This window comes from Benincasa hispida, chromosome 4 (genome assembly GCF_009727055.1).
Source record: "Benincasa hispida cultivar B227 chromosome 4, ASM972705v1, whole genome shotgun sequence".
NCBI lineage: Eukaryota > Viridiplantae > Streptophyta > Magnoliopsida > Cucurbitales > Cucurbitaceae > Benincasa > Benincasa hispida.
The window spans coordinates 33,904,661-33,924,625 of record NC_052352.1 but is presented as its reverse complement, the minus strand read 5'-3'; the positions used below and the strand labels follow the sequence as shown (position 1 = coordinate 33,924,625).

At 36.5% G+C, this 19,965-nt stretch overlaps 2 protein-coding genes across 2 annotated transcripts; one reads left to right on the top strand and one right to left on the bottom strand.

The window, feature by feature from the left end:
• The first annotated feature begins 2,873 nt into the window (after positions 1–2,873).
• On the top strand, positions 2,874–12,088 carry LOC120076911 (probable lysine-specific demethylase ELF6). Its single transcript, XM_039030872.1, has 7 exons — positions 2,874–4,312; positions 4,966–5,044; positions 5,178–5,245; positions 6,040–6,190; positions 7,688–8,259; positions 9,130–9,327; positions 9,433–12,088. The coding sequence occupies exons 1-7, from the start codon at positions 3,205–3,207 to the stop codon at positions 11,700–11,702; spliced, it is 4,446 nt and encodes a 1,481-aa protein (XP_038886800.1). The 5' UTR covers positions 2,874–3,204; the 3' UTR covers positions 11,703–12,088.
• Positions 12,089–12,643: 555 nt separating this feature from the next.
• On the bottom strand, positions 12,644–19,750 carry LOC120076549 (putative white-brown complex homolog protein 30). The gene is made up of 14 exons (XM_039030409.1): positions 19,343–19,750; positions 18,781–18,857; positions 18,387–18,662; positions 17,752–17,815; positions 17,516–17,662; positions 17,333–17,367; positions 17,124–17,197; positions 15,986–16,908; positions 15,385–15,681; positions 14,787–15,272; positions 14,441–14,589; positions 13,972–14,261; positions 13,740–13,873; positions 12,644–13,146 (listed from the first exon to the last, which is right to left on the bottom strand). The coding sequence occupies exons 1-14, from the start codon at positions 19,564–19,566 to the stop codon at positions 12,990–12,992; spliced, it is 3,333 nt and encodes a 1,110-aa protein (XP_038886337.1). The 5' UTR covers positions 19,567–19,750; the 3' UTR covers positions 12,644–12,989.
• Between the last annotated feature and the right edge of the window lie 215 nt (positions 19,751–19,965).

Genomic DNA, 19,965 nt, shown 5'->3' with positions numbered 1-19,965 from the left:
TTTTTTAAGTTTTCGAGTTGTTTTTCAAGCCCTAATCTTCTTTTCTAGACATATCTCCACGTACGACCCACCATTGGGCTGTTCTCATTAGGTCGACTTCAGCTGAGGTCGAGCCTCATAATTTGGGTTTTGGCTCGTTCTCGTGTCTGCTTTCTTGCCCCTTGTGGCCTTATGTTTGTATGCCTCGACCTATTAGCTGATTTGCGCTCTGATCTTTTATAATTTTGCCCTTGGGTCTAAAATTATCTATAACAACAATAAAGAAAGATAAAAACATTTAGAAGTACACTATGTCATGTTATCGACTCAATTCATTTTTTAAAAAACAAAAATTAAAATATGTAACGTGTAATGAATTATAAATTGTATAATATTTCAAAATAGTAAATATATAATTTTTTAGCATAAAACATGTATAAAAATAAACTAATAATAGTTTATTGTCAACTAAAATATTTAGTGGTATAACTAGTTTTATTATTTATAAATACGATATCAAACACATTTTAAAAAATTGTTTAAATTATAATCCAATTTCTTAATATGCTGACAAACACATATCTAAAAACATGAAACACAACTCTGTTTTCATTAATTTTTTTTTCAAATTTATGTTTTCAGATTTACTACTAAACAAGCCCTAAAAAACTAAGGGGTGTTTGGACCCCAACTTGAAGTTGGTGAATTATTATAATCTGCTCCATGTTTAGGGGCTCCAACTATAATAGTTGTGTTTACAATTAGTAAGTACTCTTTCAAAACCCTTTTTGTTATACTCATTTTCTCTCTTTGTATTTGCTACGGTGTTTACTTTTACTACCTAGACCAAAATAGTTTGCACCCTAAAAATATATTATAATTATCTAGAGACTACAACAATCGTTTATTATAATAACCAGCTCAACGCTTCAAATGTCTTGTAAGTGATTGTTTTTTAAAAAATATCAAAAAAAAAAAAAAATAGCTCAACCAATATAAAGTATATACGATTGACTAAAAATTTATAAATTTTAATCATTCCAAATAATTGTTGAACTAAAGGATATCTACAGAAAACCAAGTGAATTTAATTTTGAATTCACAAGATCTTCCAGATCACGTAACATAAGGGTGACTATTTATATTTTTTCATAAGTTTTTAGTTCGAACAAAATATATTATTTAAATCAATGACACATGTAATTTTAAAATGGTACATGATAATGATTTAGAAGTTACTAACACGAGCAATATATATATATATATATAAATTGAAAATTGAAAATCGAGATACACTAATAAAACGAAATATTGTCCAAATTTGTACTATTTGAATTACATTATTTGAAAATATTTTTCAAAAACAAAATTTATATTACCTACCCAACTCATTTTTATGGGGTGTAACCGTGTAAGATTGAATATCTACTTTTAATTATAATTAGTATTTCATATATTGCCTTATATTCAAATGAGAGTGTAAGTCAATCATTGTGGAGCTAAGTTTACTTTAGCTATGTTGGAGTACTTATGCACTTATCTAGAAAAATTTTCTATATTACGAGGGTATGAAAAAAAAGTTCATACACCAACCCCTTATTGTGTGCCACATCCACATGTTTTTTTAGAAGGGGTAGGTGCAAATATTAAAGTATGCACGAGTTGAGTTGAATCTAGTTAAAGAGATTTTTTGGACCAACGCGAAAATTTAAATTAGTCAAATTTCCAACTCTGGTAATTTTGTACAAGGGGTCAACCCAACCCAAAAATTGAGTTGGGTCATCAGTTATGTAGAAAGGCATGGAATGCATGATGGAGAACATTGAACGTTAGAGTTGGACGTAACCTAGGATATGGGAGACATGATCTTGAAATGAGAATGAGACCGTGAGAATTTGGAATCATCAAAGTGGATGTTGGAATTTGTGATGAAGTTGAACTCGTGATGAATCCAACTTTGACAAAGTTGTGACCTAGGTTAAATATTTAGGGAAGATGTGACTATGAGCATCTAAAATGAACTTGTGAATCGTGATGAGGATGAAATTGAAGACCAAAGTGTGAAAATGGAGGACTAAAGGCTAGATTCATCAATGTCAATCGTGAATGAAACGAAGTCGTGGGTGAGAATTGAGATGAGAGATTGTGTGAGGTAAGAGTCCAAGAGATTCTAATAGGTAGCGACTGAAGAAACAAAAACCAAGGTTAAATGGTTTATATATTATATAGAATTTCTGGGTCGGGTCGGGTCAAGTCGGTCAAGAAAAAACTAAACCAAAAAATAGACCTGAAAATCTATTTTTAAAATATTCAAATTCAACCCAACTCAAAAAAATTCTAACTCTACCCAATCTTAGGTAGTTCAAGTTAGTTGGGTTATCAAGCTTTTTGAACACCCCAAGCATATATAGCAATTAGGATCAAAATATTAGCAAATAAAATACAATGCAAAAGAATTTATAGATAATCTAAAATTTAGATTCAGCTCTCAGAGTCTATCAATAATATAATATACCATTGATAAGAGTCTATCAGTAATAGAATCTATCTCAATCTATTTCTATCACGGATAGATTTCACTAAATTTGCAATTATTAAAAATGTTGTTATACATTCAATTATTATTGGTCGCAATAATCTTTTTTAAATATTGGGTGGGATTCACCGACATTTGTGTAATATCAACGAGAGAGTATGGTACATGGGAGTGCTAAAACATTTCCCCACTTATGCTCGTGTTTAAATGGAAAGTAGTTAGTACTTTAATCCCATACTCCATATATAAATAAATACAGCGAAGCATATGTGACACAAAACATGTTGTAACTTAGCAGTTCAGTCTTATATATTGCTATCATGCGCAGAATAAATAGGTCACTCGTGAGATTAGTCTTCGTTGGTTCTTTCTAATTGCTTTGGGGTTGTTTAGATGGTCAAATTTATCCATTATCTTTCAATGTTACAGGTGCTGTTTCTTGTTTATTGTCTTCAATTCCCAAGATATTTTCCTTCTCTGTTCAAGTTTCATGGTCCTTTGTACGTGGTAATTTCATCACAGATACATTACAAAACCGTTTTCTGTAATCTTCAAATTTAGGGTTTCCATCAGCTTGCCAATCCAGTCGGTGTTCATCATAATAGATTTACGACCAGGGAGTTTTGTGTTCTTTCTCAACTTATGGTGGGCACTGATTTCTGTAGTCGGAACTGTGATTTCTTTGTCTAATGGGTAGTGTCGAAATACCCAAATGGCTCAAAGGGTTGCCCTTCGCGCCGGAGTTTCGGCCGACTGATACCGAATTTGCCGACCCAATTGCTTACATATCTAAAATTGAAAAGGAAGCTAGTGCTTTTGGGATTTGTAAGATTATCCCTCCATTCCCCAAGCCTTCCAAGAAATATGTCATTAGTAACTTGAACAAATCTCTTTTGAGGTCCACAGAGTTAAGTCGTGACCTAAATGGTGCAAACGAGGGAGAGGTTCGGGCAGTTTTTACGACTAGACATCAAGAATTGGGTCAGAGCCTTAGGAAAACAAAAGGGGTAGTTCAAAATCCGCAGTTCGGAGTTCACAAACAAGTTTGGGAAAGTGGGGAGATTTATACATTGGAGCAATTTGAGTCTAAGTCGAAGGTTTTTGCTCGTAGTGTGTTAAGTGGGATTAAGGAGGCTTCTCCTCTTGTTGTAGAATCTTTGTTTTGGAAGGCAGCTAGTGATAAACCCATTTATGTGGAGTATGCAAATGATGTTCCGGGATCTGCTTTTGGAGAACCTGAGGGTAAATTTCGTTATTTTCATAGGAGGAGGAGGAAGAGGAACTATTATCACCGAAGTAAAGAACGGTCTTCTGAACCTAAGAGTGAGGAAATGGAGACTTTGACGGATTCCCTCTGTCGGGATAGTGCAGGCATTTCCAACAGGAATGATTTGAATACAAGTTCAGAGATGTTGAAGCCATCTACTTCCACGGTTTCCATGGAGGATATTTCACACAATTCGAGAGGAAAGAGTTCAGATTCTTGTATTAACATGGAAGGAACGGCAGGGTGGAGGCTTTCAAATAGCCCTTGGAACTTGCAAGTAATTGCACGGTCTCCTGGATCACTTACGCGCTATATGCCAGATGACATTCCAGGGGTTACTTCTCCAATGGTTTACATTGGCATGTTGTTCAGTTGGTTTGCTTGGCATGTTGAAGATCATGAGCTGCATAGCATGAATTTTCTTCACGTAGGCTCTCCGAAAACATGGTATTCCATTCCTGGAGATCAGGCATTTGCTTTTGAGGAAGTAGTAAGAACTCAGGCTTATGGTGGCAATGTCGACCACCTAGGTATGAATTCATTTTGGTTAAACAATTGTGTGTTTGCGTTTTTAAGGGGTGGGAGGTTAGGATAGCATTTCTATGTACATTCTTCATAAACAAGATATAGAAAATTCTTGTACATTTTTTTTTCTTTTTGCTTAAAAAAACCACTTTTTTTTTAGCAGCTGGGATTGGAAGTGTGGTAAGGCCTCTACGAATGTAGAGGCTAGCTCAAGAAAGTAGCCAATAAAAGGGGTGATAATTGCTTAAGAGGTCCCCCTCCCTCCCTTCTGGACACTATGCATTTGCTTTTGAGTTAGTAGTAAGAATCTCAGGCTTATGGTGGGTAGTGTTGACCACATAGGGACAAGCAATTATGTATAGAAACTATGAGTCTATGACAGGATTTTTAAATACATTTTGTTAAATCACTTTCACTAAGGCAATTAAAACTATAACATGCCATACCAAAATAGAGTCTTGCTCAAGTAAGCAGCCACTAAAGGTTCCCTCCTCCTACGATGAAAATTGAAACTCAATTGAGGGAATTATTGAAGTTAGATTACTTCAATTAACTCATCTTCTACTGGTTGAATGGTTCTTATCACTCTAGAACTAGGTGAAGATTTCTTTCTTTCATGTCATTGTTATAACTCATGTTCAGTTACTCTTATTCCCAGCTGCTCTTACATTACTGGGTGAGAAGACTACACTTCTATCTCCTGAGATAGTGATTGCATCAGGTATTCCTTGTTGCAGGTAAGTTTCTGGAAATGTCATTTGTTCCACATTTTCTTAATAATTGTTTTGGAGCTTGGACTGATACTTGCTCTATTTTCTTAGATGTCCTTGCTGGTGTTCTCCTCATGTTAACTTTAGTGTTTTCCGTTAGGTTAATCCAGAACCCAGGAGAATTTGTTGTCACATTTCCAAGGGCTTATCACGTTGGGTTCAGTCATGGTAATTTCTCTTAAATTTTCTCCTTATTAAACTGATATACTATGGATGAGCATTATGATGCTTGAAAGTTTTCTTTTGTTGCACTTTTGATGTGGTAGTTTCGTGAACTTGTTTCCATGAAATAGAATTTAGACACTCTGGTTTCTTCATCTGTGCTGAGTTTTGATATTATAAATGTATGTCTGGGAGGAGACTCTGCTGGCAGAATGTATGTCTGGGTCTTCTATAAGCAAGTACCTTTCAGATGGACATGAAATTTTTTTAAATGAGCTGGAGAAAATTTAGAGGCTATTAAGCTCACTCTCCTCTTAGTCTTAAAATGGTTCAAAATTCCCACCTTGAAATTTAGGGTGATAGCTATTAACTTTGCTATTAATTTTTCTATTATTGTTGAACTTGAAGTTTGAACTTATAATTTACTAGTTGAGTGTAAGACCACAAAATATGCTGCTTTCATTTTCTGAGTCGTATTTCTAACTATATTTTGTTTGATCAAGCACCATCCAGTTTAGTCTGATGGAGATCATTTTATGGAGTAGTGCTGATAACTGAATTTCCCTCTCTTGTTTATGATGCAAACAAATTGTTGATAAAGTAGCTGATTATTAATATTTGACTTTTCAACTGTAACTCTGTATGGTGTCTCTTAGAATGGCCATTGTTGGTTTTTACCATGTTTGTGCTCTATCTTCTTCAAATGGTCTACTATCACATTTTCTCTTGTATATTTGATGGAGAGCACATTTCTATATTTTGATTAAATTCTTTGCTATAAATAATCCTTTCTTCAACAGGCTTTAACTGTGGGGAGGCTGCTAATTTTGGAACTCCACAATGGCTCAGTGTGGCCAAGGATGCTGCAGTTCGCAGAGCTGCAATGAATTACCTTCCCATGCTTTCTCATCAGCAACTCCTATACCTTTTGACAATGTCCTTTGTTTCAAGGTTTGTTCATCTTTTGATGGTATGCTTATCTTATATTTGTTTGTCAAGGGATGAACTTAAGTTTTTATGTCACTTGTTGCCAAAGCAGCTTATTTATAGAAGTAGGCAGTAGCTGTGTTTAAATTTTTTTACTTTTGGTTGTCGTAAATGAAAAAATGTGGTGTTATAACTGGTATTGACACATTTTACCAATTTATTTCTATCTATCCAGAGCATATGATTTGGGAAAAGGTGAATATACCGTGCTCCATTATAGTTATGGAGACTTACGTCTAATCTTTGCTAGACTGTTGTCCATGATTGCTATATAAAGCTTGGCTGGCTGTATGATTTAATTTTCTGTTAATAAAAGGAGATGATATGACAAATTTAATCTCAGTATTCATGTAATATGTTACAATAATTGAAATGGCTATTACCATTTACGTGAGTATTCTTTTATGAATGAAGTGTTCTAGGGCAGTGGCTTTATATGGAAGCCATATGCCTAATACAAGTACATCAAGAAGTTTGTTTGACAAAATAACAACTTATAACTAATCTTACGATCAAATAACTCGAGTTAGCTCTAAGCCAACTAAACAGAACATTAGTAATCAAGCACAACAGCTCTAGCTAATGGTTTTCCTTAACAATAGGAAATTCTCAAGTGACTTTGTACCTCTAGGAAGATTAACTGGTCAATCCTCAAGGCGGTTAGGCATCTGGAGGCATCTTTGGATTTTTAGGTTGAGACTTCTTGGTGGTGAGGGAAGTTATCTTTAGTGGTTCTCCTTGTTCTATCAATTTTCTTTTACTGGATGGTGCTAAAGGATGGGCTTATTGAAAAACTTACTGGTCTTTACTTGAAATTTTCAGTATATAGGAGGGGATTGTAGTGTTTTAAGTGGTTCTCAATCACATACAAGTCCAAATCTTCGACTCAAATTATGTATAGGTTACTGAATGCATTGATGGCTTATTCTATGCCAAAATTTTTATGGTCTTCGTCAAGTCAGTTCACTTGGTCTAATATGAGGGAGCCCAGCTTGAACAGACTTCAACAGATGAATTCTCTCTCTGGGGTTTGGATTTCAAACTACACTCTAGAGTTATGAGGAAGACCAAGACCAGAAGCCCTTTGAAACATTTCCCTTCTCTGTTGGATTACATGGGACTTGTGGGGCTCATGCCTTCTAAGTTAAAAGATTGCTGGTTACATTGTAAGGAGTTTGCAGCTCTCCATCTGGTTTCATTCTATCAGTGACAAGCTTTTTTGTCTTGAACAAAATAAGAGTAATGATGGTGATGGCGTTTACCTTCTTGAGTTGACCAGTCATATTTTATGTTTAGATGTACTTTTCACTTTATACCTAATTTATGCATATTTTATGTATCTTCTCGTTGTATTGCATGTACCAACAAATTGAATTAATTCATTTGCTGTGTCTCTACTTCAGCAATCATCTAACCAGTTGCTTCTCCCATGTTTGTTTTTTGTGCATCTTTGGATCTCAGAGTACCTAGATCATTACTTCCAGGTGTCCGGAGTTCACGCCTTAGAGACCGGCAAAAAGAAGAGAGAGAATTGATGGTTAAAAAAGGTTTTGTTGAGGACATTTTAAGAGAAAATTATATGTTATCTGTTCTCCTAGAAAAAGAATCAAGTTGTCGAGCGGTGTTGTGGAATCCAGACATGCTTTCATATTCAAGTAATTCTCAAGTGGCCAATACAAATTATGCAGTTGCAACCTCACCTAGAGAAAATGTTTTGTGCCACCATATTGAAAGTCTTGACAGTAATGTCAAGGATATGCAGAATTTCATTGATGAGATGACCTTGGATTTAGAAACTATGAATGATATTTACTTGGAAAGTGATGATTTGTCATGTGACTTCCAAGTAGATTCTGGGACACTGGCATGTGTGGCTTGTGGTATTCTCGGTTTTCCATTTATGTCTGTGGTACAGCCATCAGAGAAGGCATCAAAGGAACTTTATGTTGATCATCTGTCTACTCATAAAAGGGGAGGAGTTTTTGGACCGAAGGATGCTCATTGCTCTCCTCACTTTGGTGGCACTCATCCTGGTACTGAGCACCTCCATGCATTGTGATTTATTTTATGGAAATTTCTTATGAAATGCTTATAAATAACATACCATATTCCATTCTTAGTTATACCTATCTTATCTCTTAAGATAGTACTTCGTGTTAATGTTTGGTTTGTGGTTCCATTTGAATTTTTCTTGAATTCTTAGAGGATGGTCGTATAGGATTGTATGGATAATAAATTGGAATGTTTGTATCTTTTGAGTCTGTTAGTTTTCTGTAAATTTTAATCTGTTGGTTCACCCGCTAGAGTTGTATGTATCTTCTTTATGTAACGTTAATTAAACTGTTAGTCACTTGTATTTTCCTTTTCATTGATTTCTCCGTTGTGGATTTCATTGCTCTATGGTTGGCTATTATAGCTGATACTGAGTATATATCGTGATTTCCAACTGATTTGATATTCGATTTTGAGTATCTAAATATTGTGGTTTGCATTACTGGTGAATTGGACTAGTAAATTGGGATTATAAGCTTGTGTCATCGTGGCTACCTATTTATATTGCTATTCCACATTGCATTTGACGATTCAGAGATATATTTAGGGGTGGACACAGTTGAACTTAAGCACCCACAACTATTGAAAAGCTAGACACAATCCTTACATAAGTAATTTAGCATCGTTCTGATGGCCTAAAATTTAACCACATGCAAAAAATTTATCTTTAAATATGAGAGTTGAAGGTGGTGTTATAAATTATAATTTTGGTGTCACCATTGGTTCTTTTCCCCTGTTGTACCAGTATTCTTTGTACCAAGGAATTTTATTTAATTGAAAAATCACTGAATTCATTCTGCTGTAGCTGAAATTCTTCTAGTTTTGAGATAACAGGCTAATTTACTTTGCAGAAGATTCCACTTCTGTACCTGAAGTTAATTGTCTCTCAGAGAATCTTTCAGTAGCATCAATTCCCAAGTTTGAGAAGGGGTGGAACACGTTTAGTAAATTTCTGAGACCTCGAAGTTTTTGCTTGCAGCATGCTGTGGACATAGTAGAGTTACTGCAGAAGAAAGGTGGAGCAAATACACTTGTTATTTGCCATTCAGGTATAACCGCCTTAATTGGTTCATCATTCTTCAGCTTTTGTTTCCTTGTTTATGAAACTGATTTTAATTCGGTTAATTGATCCTTTATGTTTGAATATTGGGTAGATTATCATAAAATAAAGGCAAATGCAGTGGCAATAGCAGAGGAAACTGGGAACAGTTTTGTTTACAACGATGTTCGATTGGATATTGCATCTGAAGAGGATCTGAGGTTAATTGATCTTGCAGTTGACGAAGACCGTGATGAATGTCAAGAAGATTGGACCTCTAGATTAGGAATCAACTTGCGGCACTGTATTAAAGTTAGAAAAAGCTCCCCAACAAAGCAAGTTCAGCATGCATTGGCATTGGGTGGTTTGTTCCTCACCCGAGACCATGGCTTTAATCTCTCTGCCCTCAATTGGCTATCTAAAAGGTCACGCTCAAAGAAGATAAATCATATGCAGCATCGCAAACCATTCCGGAGCATGGCATTTAAGGATGAAGTTGCGGGGGAAAAGCCTGATTGCAGAATAGCAAGAAGTGAAGAAAAGTTTTTCCAATACTACAGAAGGAACAAGAAATCGGGCAATTCTACAGGCGTTGGTTCTGTTACACAGCCAGCTAGCAGTGGAGATTCAAGTGACCTTTGTACTGTTAGGAGTGTCAGAAGCAATACATCAGAGTTGATGATTCCTGATCCAAGTGGGACGAGTGATCAGCAGGATGCAATGATTCAAGACATAACTGAGCCAAATAAAAAAGCTGTACTACCAAGTGTTAATGGTCAACTTGTCAATGCCATTGATGTATCTTTTGAAATACATCAAGAGCAAGAACTTATTGAAAGTTGCAATAAAACAAGTCAGGAACCCGATCTTACTTCTGAGGATCAATCACATGCCGGGGCTGATGTGTGCTTGGATGAAGTTAATCTTGCTGAGTCTTCAGGTTTACACGGTTCCATCCATCTTGAGAGTTCAAAGGTGATGGACAATCAGGATGTAAGGAATTTGAGTGGTGAAGCTTGTGATGGAATGACTAGGGATGGCGATGTGGGAGAAGAAATTGAGATTGCTAACAGAATAAAAGATATGGAGGAAAATTCTTGTAGTTCTATCCCAATAAAGCTGCAGCATTGTTCAGCTATTCAAGTTCATAGCCAATTTGGTCATTTAGATGATAGAACAGAACAAGAAATGAAGCCTACATCCAGAAGCAACGAGTGCGAACCCAATTTAACTAATCCTGAAACACCAGACGTTGCTACTTCTAACTTGAGGGACAGAACTCCTGAAGTTGCAAAGGTGGGTTGTGAAGCCACAAATTTATGCAATGCTGTGACATCAAATAATTTAGTACATAATCTTCAGACATTTGAAGTGGATGATGAAATTCAATCTGTTTCTGGTGTTAACGTTCAGTTGAAAGTTCAAAAGTCGCCTTGTTTAGCAGATGAAAAATCTATCGAAAATCTTGGAAGCCAGGAAGATGGAGACGACCTTTCTGATACTCTGATGTCAAGTACCAGGTTCGTGATTGCACCTACTGAACCTAGAACTCCAATGGACAAACCTGGTTCTAACTCTTGCATACTAGGGGAAAATTGGCCCATGGATGTTGAAGCTAGTGGAGATGCCTGTGATAGAGAAAACTTGACTGGTGAAATGACTAGAGATGATGACATTGAATGTGCAGATATGAGTAGAAATATGCATATTGAGAATCCTCTACTTTCTGATCCATCAGAGACCCGTGATGCTACTGAAATTTGTTCATCAAAGCACAAGTCTAGATCAGATGTGGAAAAGCGAAGAAAACGAAAGAGAGATGAGGAGTGTATAATTGAAAATGAGTTCAGTTCCTTTGATTTTATACGAAGTCCATGTGAAGGGTTGAGGCCAAGAGTTGGGAAGAATTTAACTAATAGAAGTTGCACTGATGTCAATATATCAGGAGTACAGGAAAAACCAGAGAGAAATAGAGTGAAAAAACGGTCTGACAGTGTTACTCCAAAGCCTAAGAAAGAAACTAAAAAAGGGTCTTATAAATGTGACCTTGAAGGCTGCCGCATGAGTTTTAAGACCAAGGCAGAACTAACTTTGCACAAACGCAATCAATGCCCACATGAAGGATGTGGAAAAAGGTTCAGCTCCCACAAGTATGCAATGCTTCACCAGCGCGTGCACGATGATGACAGACCTCTGAAGTGCCCATGGAAAGGTTGTTCCATGTCATTCAAGTGGGCATGGGCTAGGACCGAGCATATTCGGGTGCACACAGGAGAGCGGCCATACAAATGCAAGGTAGAAGGCTGTGGCCTGTCTTTCAGGTTTGTGTCAGATTATAGTCGACATAGACGAAAAACTGGGCACTATGTTGATCAACCCGCCTGAATATGTTCGGGTCAGTTTGTTTCCTTATAAGCAAGTGGGATATCTGTAGTCAAGAAAGGACTGAAGAAGCTCAATGTAGTGTTGTACCTCTAAACTTAGGTTCACTGATAGTCATGTAGTGGTCATAAACCTATTTATTCAGAGATTTGTATAGTTTGCTCAAGTTAACTGATGATACCTCTGGCTGAAATGGAAGCAAAACCAAAAGGTTGTTGTTATTGGAGGCTGGTATACCAAGCAAAAGGTTGTATCATCCTTTAGAAAAGGATTAACTCTCCTTTTTGTTGCAAATGTGGAGAGAATTTGTGTCTTGTAAAGAGAGCCCCGATTGACGGATGTTGGAAGACTTCCATCTTGAAAAGCATACTTGGATATGTTTCAAGTCATGTTACTTGCAAAATTTTCAAAACCAACCTCCCCTCATGCTTTCCTTATATAAATTTTGCTCATACAAATACACATGAAGGGGCTTTTCAAATGATGTGGTTTGACAAGTTTTTTCCTCTGTTGAGAAATCCCCAGGTGGAGAGGTTTTTCATTGGTGAAGATTTCTCAACTAGTTCTAGTTACAGTTGAGGTGGAGGCAAGTAAACGGTTAATTTTATGATTTTTTTAATGGAAAAGTCGATGAAAAAATATTTTGAAAAAAATATGAAAATAAATTATAAGAAAAAAATTGAATAAACAATAAATAGTTTGCACTTTATACTTTTTAAACAAGTTAAAATGTAAACCATTAATGATATTTTGTTTATTTTTTATATTGTTTTGAATTTTTATTGATTAATCCAATATGTTAATATCGAACTTATGGATATTCTTTTTCTTTGTGATTGCAGTATTAATAAATCATATGAAAACTGGAAAAAGGGTCCAATGGTATTTCTTTTTTAGGAAACAAAACACAACCAGTTACAGAATTATATTAGAAGACAATAACGAAACTCAAATTGATAATATTTGATGGTTGAATATTTCTAACGTGTTACATTATTTGTGTTCAATGGTAAGTAACTACTACTATAGATAAAATATACAAAGAAAGAAACATGGTTTGGCTTATCTAAAAAACTTTCACCGTAAGAATACAATGAATCAGCCTGAAGAGGCAACATAGCCAAACGAAAGAATATGAATCAGTATATGAAATATATACAACAGGAATTGGATCTTCTTGTTAAAGGTAAATCCAACACTTTTGAGGTGCCTGAAAATGGTGTATTGTTGCTCTAGATTGCTAGCTACTTGAAGAAAATGGCAGAGGGGACTAATCGCGCAGTTAAGGCATCACTTTCTTCGAAAGATCAACATACAAATATACGAAAATATCCGAAAAATCACACCTGTGATCATTAGAAGGAGTAGGCACAGGCCCCAGTCATGAAGGTCAAACCCACTTCCATTCAAAGCTCCACAGCGAGTTATCAGCCACACTCCATCATACCTGTAGAATAGAGCCTGTTATCTTAGAAAGTTTGCTCTATCAATCATTTTTGTCCACAAATAACAATTTAGTTAAAAGCTCAATCATTTTTCAGTTCGCCCTTTAGAGAAGCAAAGTTTTTTGGCGATCTAGGTTTCTTACAATTTTGTGGCAGTTCTGGATTAAGAGGAATAGTGGAGTTTTTCGACAGGTTAAGAGATCGGGGAAAAAGTTTGAGATGTGGCTAGGTTTAACCCCTCCTTATGGACGTTGGTCACTAGACTTTTTCTGTAAATATAAGCTTGGTTTTGTTCTTTTGGATTGGAGTCGTTTTCTCTCGACTCCTTTTCCGTTGGAGCGTGTTTTTTTATGTGTCATTGTATGTTTTACTTCTCTGACAAAAAAAAAGGCAGTTTCTTACCAAGAACAAAGTTCCAAGACCATTGCTTCAATTTTTAGAATTTTAACATGGCTAATAAGTCAGTTGACAGACAGCAAAACTACTAAATGGGTGATTCTAAGCATACTACAAATTTCTGTACTATCTTAAGATGGAAACCAGGATCAAGAGGAAACATGAATATGAATACTCTAAAGGGAAACTTCGGTCATACCTTTCAGCATTTGAAATCACCAATGCTTCCACAGCCCATTTGGGGTAGCAAAGATCAGACAGAGTCTTCAATGCTGAACTAGTTTGAGTCCTTGTTATAAAGAGGGTTAAAACAACAGGAAGAATGGCTGACCACTGCATAAAACAGTAGATTTTTTGTCAGTAAAAACACCAGAAATATGGAAACTCAAATCAGCAAGCTAAGAAATTGTTTATGCACTGCTTTCACTCACCAGTTGGGCTGCACCTGGCTGAAAGAGGATGGCCAAAGCGTAAGCAATGCCAGTGACACAGTACAGAAGGCAGAGTAAAACAACATAATGATCTGTAAAGGACGATCTTGGGTTTGTGAAGGAATAGAACATAGAGAGATACATCAACGGCTTAATCGCTGTATTGAAATGGTCGACCGTGTCCTTTGCGAGAAAATAAGCCAAACTGCTCATCCCGGAAGAACTCTCTCTCCAATACTCTAACTTATCCAAAGAAAATGTTCTCAAAGCTGCAATTTTTCCTAAAAGGGCTGAAATCAATGACAGAATCACAGTCAGTCATTACATATTTAGGCTCTTTATGCATGAAAAACAACGAGCAGAGGTAATAAGTATAACAGCCTTCTCATTAAGCAAATATGTTAGCATTCATTGGAAAGAAATAAATTAGGGAGGACAGGAGATGAAGCACAAAGAATTGGTGACTTACAAACTGCAATGACGGTGAAAGCATAGCCACTAACACCAAATGACTGGTCGCTCACATTTGAAATAGATCCAAGGCAAGCACCAGCAAGAAGTAAGATCAAATAATCTATTACTTGTATTTTTGAGTCCCGTAATCGCTGCTTACCAATTCTGAAAATTCATGGTTATGAAGAGACCATACGTCAGCAATTAATGATAAGAGATCATGAAAATATACAAAGGTGTAAAGCTCTGAGAACTGGATCATGAAGACTAGCTTGACTAACATATCTCAAGATCATTTTTGTTGAAGATTTCTAATTGATATTTGTTTTTCAAAATTGGAAACAAAATGAAATATAATGTACCTCCCAAGAAAATATCTGTACTGTTTAAGTATGCCAGGAGTTTTTCGATGGGACAGATCTTTGGTCTTCAAATGCATTCTTAATTTGTCATGATGCTCCTCAACATTACTTCTCATGCCCTGCCACAACTCCCCAGCTAAAGAAGGTTGTCGCTCGACAGGAACACGGTTTCTTGTTCCATTAATTTGCTCCACATCTGTTGAGCTCGTAGTGTGTCTGACTGATTTCTGCTGCAAATCTGCTGGTACTGGGTAACCATTATGAAGCAACCATCTAACAGGAAGCTCTTCATAGCTAATATCTGCATTAGGTGTCACTATACCCTCCAGAATATCAATGAAGTGATCAGGAGGGTTAACGCGCTCTGGGACATTGATTCCAAGGCCAGCAAAGTATTCTTCAACCCTCCTTGCTGGTCCATGGTAAACGGTAAAACCGCCTTTTGCAAGAAGAACCAAATCATCGAACATTTTGAATAAGGTGTAGCTGAAGAGAAAATTCGAACATTAGTAAATAAGGGACATAATCAAACAGGCAATCTAGCTAAACAGACAGTTGGAAGAATAGATTTTTGCATATGTATGGTTGGAAAAGTTACCTTGGTTGATGAACCACCATGCAGATGGTAACACCTTCAAGAGCTTCTCTCCTGAGTGCTCTAAGAAGCAGTTGGGAAGAAGAACTATCCAAACCAGACGTTGGCTCATCTAAAAGCAAAACTGAAGGCTCAATCACCATTTCTAAGCCGACATTCACCCTCTTCCTTTGACCTCCAGAGATTCCCCGCTTTTCCACTGTCCCGACCAAGGAGTTTCGCACAGTCTGGAGCCCCAAGAACTCAATAACCCTTTCAACAATGAGAACTTTATCCGCTTTGGATAAGTCCACAGAAAGCCTAATGACAATAAGTAGTCCATTATCAAAATGGTTGCAGACAGTAATGAATCTTAGCAGAAGCAAACCAAAATAATATATTGAAAAGCCACATTTTCAAACCCAGACAAGTGAATATACAAATCTCTAGAAAATAAGTTTATCAATAGTTCTTGGATGAAATAGATATCAGTCTCGAACATCAAACAATATAAGTAAATTTCAACTTTGGGACTCCATAACTTTTTCTTCACCTAAGAGTAAGCAATTAAATAAGATAAATTTGAAGTAGATGAAGAAGTAAGCAAAGAGGAAAAGTTAAATACCTGCAGTTTGCACTGAACCATAGATTCTCTTCCACTGTCAAGTTCCCGTGTACGATATCATCTTGAGGCACAAAACCCATAATTCTTTTATAGGACAGAATTGATTCATTCTTTCCATTTATTAGAATAGAACCTGTAGTCTTGCATCCAATTGCTTTTCCAGCCAAAGCAGAAAGAAATGTTGTTTTTCCAGCCCCAGATGGGCCCATGACAGCAGTAATCCGGCCAGGCTTGATATTTCCAGTGACACACCTCAACAGATGCTTGTTTTTTGCTTTCAAAGTAAGGTTTAGGTCTTTAAAAGAAACTTCAATAGGAGGACGCCTTTTATTCTCAGGATTAGTTGCCATTTTAATTACACCGGAGAAAGTAAGATTCCGGTCCTCTTGTTGCTGAGCCTTTTCTTTCTCAAGTTGCACGTAAGCATACTTAAAAATCTGGCTGTGAGTGCTTGAATGCTTTCCCTTTGGCATATGTTTCTCAATACCATCTCCCCCAGATTCAAAATGAAAGCCTTCATGGCCATCAGGCTCTTTTTCAATTTCATGTATTATCCTCATGAGATCAGTCTGCTTATCTTTTCTTCCTTCTATGTGCTCAGACGAAGCCAATGACGTGGTTGGGATATGTGAAGGCGAACTTGATAAATCATCTTCTGTTTCAGATTCGGTTTGATTCAAAATCTTAAATTTTTCTGCATCCGAGTTCTTCACACGTGAAAACTTTCGTGATAGTTGAACTTGCAAACCACTAGCATGCTTTTTTGCAGCATCTTTTGCAGCTTTCCACCTTTGTTGTGCTTTTGCTGTTGCCCGAGCACTTTTTGCTGCTGCCTCCCTTGACTTAGCAAGTCTCCTCTCTCTAGCAGCGAGAACTTGGTCGGAGAAATTGTAAATTATGAGTAGCAAAGTGCTCAAAGCCACCTGCATAAGCAAATAAAGGAGCCGGCTCTTATCCCTCATGTTACCTTACTCTTACCAGAGTTGATAGTAAACTTCTCTAGTCACAGAATTACGGATGGAAAGGCAATAAAAGAAGACTTGGAAATTGAAATGAAAAGGAAAAATCGAGGAAAATATAACACAACATTTGATTTGCAATCCAGAGACTCAGATTTTCACTTGGGTAGATGGCTTACCAAAAGCATTACTCCATAAGCATGAATATTCTGATTTGTGGAGTTTGCATCACATGAAGTAAGCTTGAAGCATCCTGCAAGATGTCCAGAGTAGAATAACTAAATATCAATAATATGTCAAACGAAGATCTATGTTGTTTAGACATCTGTTGGGAAAAAATGGTTTAAGTTCAAACTTGCAAGTGTATGGACTTCAGTATAGCACTTACTATTCTGAGAAGTTGAACCCATTCTGCAGTAATATCTGCAATGGCAGCAAAATAGATAGATATGATTAGAAAGCTAGATATTCTTTGCCCTCTTAAGCACCCTAAGAAGAGTGATTAAAGAACAATGTTTGAACCAAGAAACATTGGTTTACAACAAATCAGTGCTTAGATATAGGTCAATACCCAGTATCACAAGGGAGTTTTTGGGTGCTTGTTGGACAAAATGATCCATCTGAACAGAACATCTCACTGCTACGACCAACATCAGCCCACATATTTGCTCCTCCACAGGTATGGTTCAGCCGCCCGGGCGGTAGCTGGTAAAGATATCTGCAAAAACAAGACAGTGGATAACTTCATTGTCACATTATGCTGAAGACGATACAGTAGTGGCATACAGAGTTATGTTTTGTACTTACGGTTCGCATACTCCAGTTGTCACATTCAACTTGGCAAGGGGACAATAGGATCCTAAAGGGCATGCTGTCAGATACAAAACAATACAAGATGGAAACATTGTTAGAAAGTGAGAGACTTATGCACAACCTAGGGGAGGAACAGAAGATCACAAATCAGCAACTTATAAGGGTATAAAACAAACTTTGTAAAGGATCAAAATTTACAGGGGGCAATAAAAATGATGAACTTTCTATTTTTGAAAAAAAAGATATTCAATATTATTAAATCACTGATTGACCCAAAATTTTAAGTTGATGGGTGAAAGTAAATTTAATATTATATCATCTAACACTCCCCCTCACGTGTAGGCTTGAAATATGTAGAATATCCAACAAGTGGAAATCAATATTAATCGGGGAGGAAATAACATTGCGGAGGTTTGGATACTAGACCTCATGGACCACCTGGGATTTGAACACAAGACCTCCTAAACCATCTTAAATCACCGATTGACCCAAAAGTTTAAGTTGATGGGTGAAGGTAAATTTACTATTGTATCATTTAACAAGTATGCATTAGACAAGACACTTCAGAGCAACATATAAATTATACTGTCAATGGTGAATAGCAAGCAATTATTGATCTAAATACTTACGTATCATGCATGTAAGACCCTGAGGACAAAAGAAACCCTCACAACAAGGTTGGCAATCTTGCATTCTTGAAGGGATTTGCTGGGAATTACTAAGTTCGATGTGCTGATCAGGACCGACACCGCATGCCCATCCTGGCTCACAACCAGAAGCCCATGATGTCAAATTACAATTCTTGTTAAGTTTCAAGAAGGAACCACTTGCAGGATTTTGAAGAATGATACTGTCAAAGTAAAAGTTGATTTCTGCTGCAGTACACAGACGCTTTGTGAAATCTCCTGTTGCAAAACCAACACAAGATAGAAATCAGTACCATGTAACTGAAGCTAATTATTACAAAATGAAATATTTCCCTTTTTCTTTTTTCTTTTCTTTCCACTTAAGGATTACTCATACCATTGGTCTTCTGTAGGCAAGAAGACAAGAACTCCAGGTTAGAGGAAAAGTTAAACGCTTTGTTCCAATCAGCATTCCTAAAAAAACATAAAACCATCCAAGTTTCAGACTGAATGAAAATCGAAGGAAAATGAAAGGGGTATTACAACACTTAAATTTGGTTGTTCAGAACTAAACTAAGAATCATTAAGGCCACGCTTGGTAACCATTTTCGTTTCTTGTTTTTGGTTTTTTGAAAATTAAGACTATTTTCTCCCAATTTCTTACCATGATTTGAATCTTTCTTAAATATAAGAATTGAACAATTAACCAAATTTCAAAAACAAAAACAGCTTTTTTAAACCACCTACCAAAAACCAAAACCAAATAGTTATCAACCGTGGTCCGAGCTAAAGAGGAAAAAAAAACTCCTAGCTCAAGATTTCATAATGGAACTTCATAAGACTCCTAAAAATACAAAAATGAGTAAAGTGCAAACCAAGATTCCACTTCTTCCCTCAAATTCTCAATAACCAAACGGAGAAAAGAATTGAAAGGACAGGGATTGAAACGAAAAACTCACGTATCCCTGGAGCAAAAACGGAAGCGGCTACTGAGTTCTGTGTTGATGATTGAACTCAAATTGGAGAGCTGACCATTGGCCATGGACAAGATAAATGGAAGTGCTGCGGGGCTAGCAAGCTGATTGGCATCCACGTTCTGGCTGTAAACAAACTGATCCCAGCTCAATCCCACAAGAACTAAAACAAAGAAACCAAAAGAAATTCTGGGGTTCTTCAAGTTCATAGCTTTAGAAGTAATATGAAGAAATGAAGCAAAAAAATTGAAGTAAGAAGAGAAATATAAAGATCTAAGGAAAAAGGAGAAATGGGTTTTGTAGAATGGAGTTTGAAAAGCTCAACGACCATATTTTTCATGGCCGTCAGAGGTCAAAGGAGGAAAGTTTGGTGAGAAAGACAATGACAAAGAAGATGGGCAACGTGGGGTCACGAAGGAGGCTGTTGTAAGTTTTTTCAGGTAAACAATTTGCCATTAGGGGGAATTTTAGACGCCAATTTGACGGACTTGGTCTTCACCTTTGGATTGTGAATATAACTAAAGCCGCCATTTGATTGATATCAATGCTAATAAGCAGCTTCCTGTTTTCAATTAGGTGAATTTTTGCAAAGAGTAATGGATTTGAAA